Here is a 3,660-nt window from a genome sequence, read left to right as displayed (position 1 = left end):
TTTTTTTAAATCACCTGGAAACTAAAAAAAAAAGCTACTAACAGATGAAATTAAGACTTGAAAATTTAAAAACAGGTTTATTTGAGGAAGGACTCTATAAATTCTAAATACTTCCATTTCATATGGTATATATGAAAATTAAAGTTTCCTAAATGTACTTTTATCCCCTTGAAATACTTTATAACATAAACTATGTGTTTACATTTTCACAGCTTAAGTTAAAAATGTAAATTAAAAAGAATGAATAGATAATAAACACCACTGGAATAGATGAAGGGAAGGTCAATCTAAAATGAATGGATGAACAAACATTATGTGTACTGCAATTAACAATCTGGAACCGGGCATGCATTATGGACTGAATGGGGGACAAAGAGGGGAAATTTGCATGAATACATGAATGAAAATCCATTTTGAATTTTTATTCAAATCATAATTTTAAAAAATAAAACTAGTATAATAAAAAAGTAAAAACATTAATTACTATGCATGGTATGAAATTAATCTGATAAAACCAGGGGCACATCTTATCACGTGAGTGATAAAATAATGAGAGCTCTGGTGGCCTAGTAGGAAGGAGTTGCCATCCCAAAGGCATTCAGTTTGAATTCACCATGTTCTGATGGAGGAAAAAAATAGGCAACCTCCTAATGTGCTATTTAGTGGCTCTAAAATCCCACTGGAGTGTTAGTTGTGAGTTGGTTCCGACTTGATGGTACACAACACTACCACCCAAATTACAAATACATTGTGCACTGGTATTACTGAAGTAAGTGAAAAAAACTTTAGTGGGGAAGGAAAAGGTTCTTGTGTAACAGTGGGCAGTGTGGCTGACATGTAAATGAAACTATAAGGATGAGTGAAGAGGTAGAGGAAAAATGGGTGCAGACAGGGTAAGTGCATCAGAAGAGGCAGAGATTTAAAGGCTGGGCAATCTATGGTTGAACGATGACGGTGTATTCAGAGAATCGATCGTTGAGGAGCTAATTATCCAATGCACCAAAATTCAATGATAAAATCTCAAGTACTTCCGATAGTGACATGTATTGAATTCGTATTAGCTCTGTTATTACAGCTAGAAAAAATTGTCTTTCAAGTTCCCTTTGCACAAAGTAGTTGAAGGCAATGATTCAAGACAGTGCTGTTCAGAGACTGACTCAGGGAAGCTGCAGAATCCACTGTCTAACAAAAAAATGCGCCTCTCCTAATGGTATGAGAGGAAAGTGTACCTCAATCATCTCCATTACCATGTATTTTTTTTTTCATCCTATTCTTTTTCCATAGTTTCTTCTCTGTGGTCTAATAAACCTCCCAACTGACAGAGAAATTTATTTGCTTACCATTAATTCATAGTTAGAGACCCTGGGTGGTATAAAGAGTTCACACAATTAAGTGTTAACTGGAAAGCTGGAGCTTTGAGTCCAGTTGAGGAGCATCAGTTTGTGGAAAATCAGCCTTTGAAAAGCTTATAGAATACCAGGCTACTCTGATACACACAGAAGCCCTGAGCTGGCACTGACTTAATGGCGATGGGTAAATTCAGAGATGCTTTTTCTTGTCCCTCTTTCACCAGCATACAAGACTTTACATAATGCTCTAACTTTAAACATCTGCAGGGGAAAACTTAGGTGAGTGTTAAAAACATAGAACTCATTATTCCAATAAACAGTATGTAAAATATATCTTTAAAAAAGACTTTTAAAAGTTCCTGCCTAAAGGAGATTAAAATGCATTTAAAAAATGAGGGATATTTCCACTGGGCTTCTGTTTTTTCCAAAAACGTTTTAAATTCATTTGTTTTTTGTTTTGAAAAGGTTTCAAACCTACAGAAGAGTATGAAGAATCCTGTTCCCCCAGACTCCCTGGTTGTTACTGTTAGATCTGTGTAAGCATCTGTGCACATCCTGTGACTCTCCTCCTCCCTCCTTCTACATCCATAGTTATCTTGACAAGTCTCATCACCATCAGTGTGTAGCTTATCTCAAAATAAGCTACATTATCATCACACAATCTCCCCAGTTAAGGAATCAACAATAAACAGTACTGCCATCCGATGAAAAGACTCTAGTCACACTTGAGCTGCCCACATGTTTCTCTTTGGCAGAACATCATGCCTCATCAGTCTTCATTTTTGTGACACAATTCCTCAGTCTTTTTCCTTGTCTCTCACATCCTTAAAAGTATTAAAGAATACATGCATTATAACAAGCGAAATAGAATCTATGATTAAAACCTCCAACAGCATCAACCAGAAAGTCCAAGGTGAAACAGCTTCAGTGGAGAATTCTACTAAACATTTAGAGAACTGTCACCAATACTATTTCAATTCTTCCAGAAGATGTACTTTGTTCCATGAAGCAAACATAAACCTGATACCCAATACAGACAAAGATACCAAAAGCAAAGAAAATTACAGCCCAATGTATCTTATGATTAGAACCAACCATACTTGCTGTCAAGTCAGTTCCAACTCCTGAGGTCTCCAAGGCTGTGAAATCTCTACAGGAGATTGCCCATCTTTCTCAAAGGAGTGGCTAGTGAATTTGACTATTGACCCTTCAATCAAGCAGCCCAGAAAATCATCAGCAAAATACTATCAAGCAGAAGATAATAGCCTATTAAGAGCCACAGACAAGTAGGATTTATTCCAGGAATGCAGGGAGGGTTTGCCATTAAAACTCAATCCATGTAATATATATATACCAACCACATCAACAGAACAAAGGATAGTAACTGCATCTTTGGATTCAGAAAAACACTTGATAAAATTCAACACCTTTTTTTTCCTGAAAACCCTAAAAACTGGAATACATGTTAAATTCTTCAATACAATTGAGGGCAAGTACTTAATAGAAAAAGATGAGTGCTTTTCCCTTTGAAGTTGGGAAGACTAGGCTGCCCACTATTTCTAGTCAGCATTGTTTTAGAAGTCCTAGTCAGTACATTAAGACAAGATTAAAAAAAGGGGGGGGGTATCTAGATTGGGAAGGAAGTAGAATGATTTTTTAAGGATATAGAGAAAATTTCAAAAGCCCATAAGAACATAGGGAAATTTAGCAAAGTTGCAGGCTGTAAACTCAACAACTAAAAATTGATTTTTTATGAACATTTGAGAAGTCAGAAACGGAAATTAGGGTAACTATTTCAACTACAATAGCATCTAAGAGAAAAAAAAATACTTAAGAATAGATCTAACCAGGCATAGAAAAACTACAAAACACTGCTGAAAGAGATTAAATAAGGCTCTGGTGGCCTTGTGGTAAGAATGTGCATTTTAACTCTGAAGGTATGGGGTTCAAATCCACCAGATGCTCCAAGGGAGAAGGATGGGCAATCTCCTACCACACAATTAACTGCCTCTTTTTAAAAATTACATACACACACGCACACACACACACACACACGTGTATATATATATATATTTAAAGCATATTCTTCCCATTTAATTTTTTCCCATTCATTGTTGCACATTTTCCTCCCTGCTCCCCCCTCCCCCCCCCAGTTTGCTTCTCTCTTTGGAAAAAAATAATTCTTTCATTGTTATACAACACCCTTCCCCAAGTCCACAATCTACTTTATTCTGCATTTCTTCTTCTGGACTCTTGTCATGAAAATAATATTGAGTCATATATTCCTTTTAAACAGTTTTCTCCCTCATTT

The 3,660-nt window shown here is 36.0% G+C and overlaps 1 protein-coding gene across 1 annotated transcript in view; it reads right to left on the bottom strand.

Annotated features, from left to right (window-relative positions):
* The window catches only part of ELP3 (elongator acetyltransferase complex subunit 3), a 150,192-nt gene that overhangs the window by 71,752 nt on the left and 74,780 nt on the right, over window positions 1-3,660 (bottom strand). The window contains exon 8 of the mRNA XM_006884929.1: window positions 1,478-1,610. Within this exon, the coding sequence (XP_006884991.1) occupies window positions 1,478-1,610 (133 nt within the window). The remainder of the gene's footprint in view (window positions 1-1,477; window positions 1,611-3,660) is intronic.

This window comes from Elephantulus edwardii, unplaced genomic scaffold (genome assembly GCF_000299155.1).
Source record: "Elephantulus edwardii isolate Elephantulus edwardi_28Jun2011 unplaced genomic scaffold, EleEdw1.0 scaffold00038, whole genome shotgun sequence".
Classification (NCBI taxonomy): Eukaryota; Metazoa; Chordata; class Mammalia; order Macroscelidea; family Macroscelididae; genus Elephantulus; species Elephantulus edwardii.
Note: the sequence above shows the minus strand (reverse complement) of the source record. Positions and strands in the feature narration are given on the sequence as shown.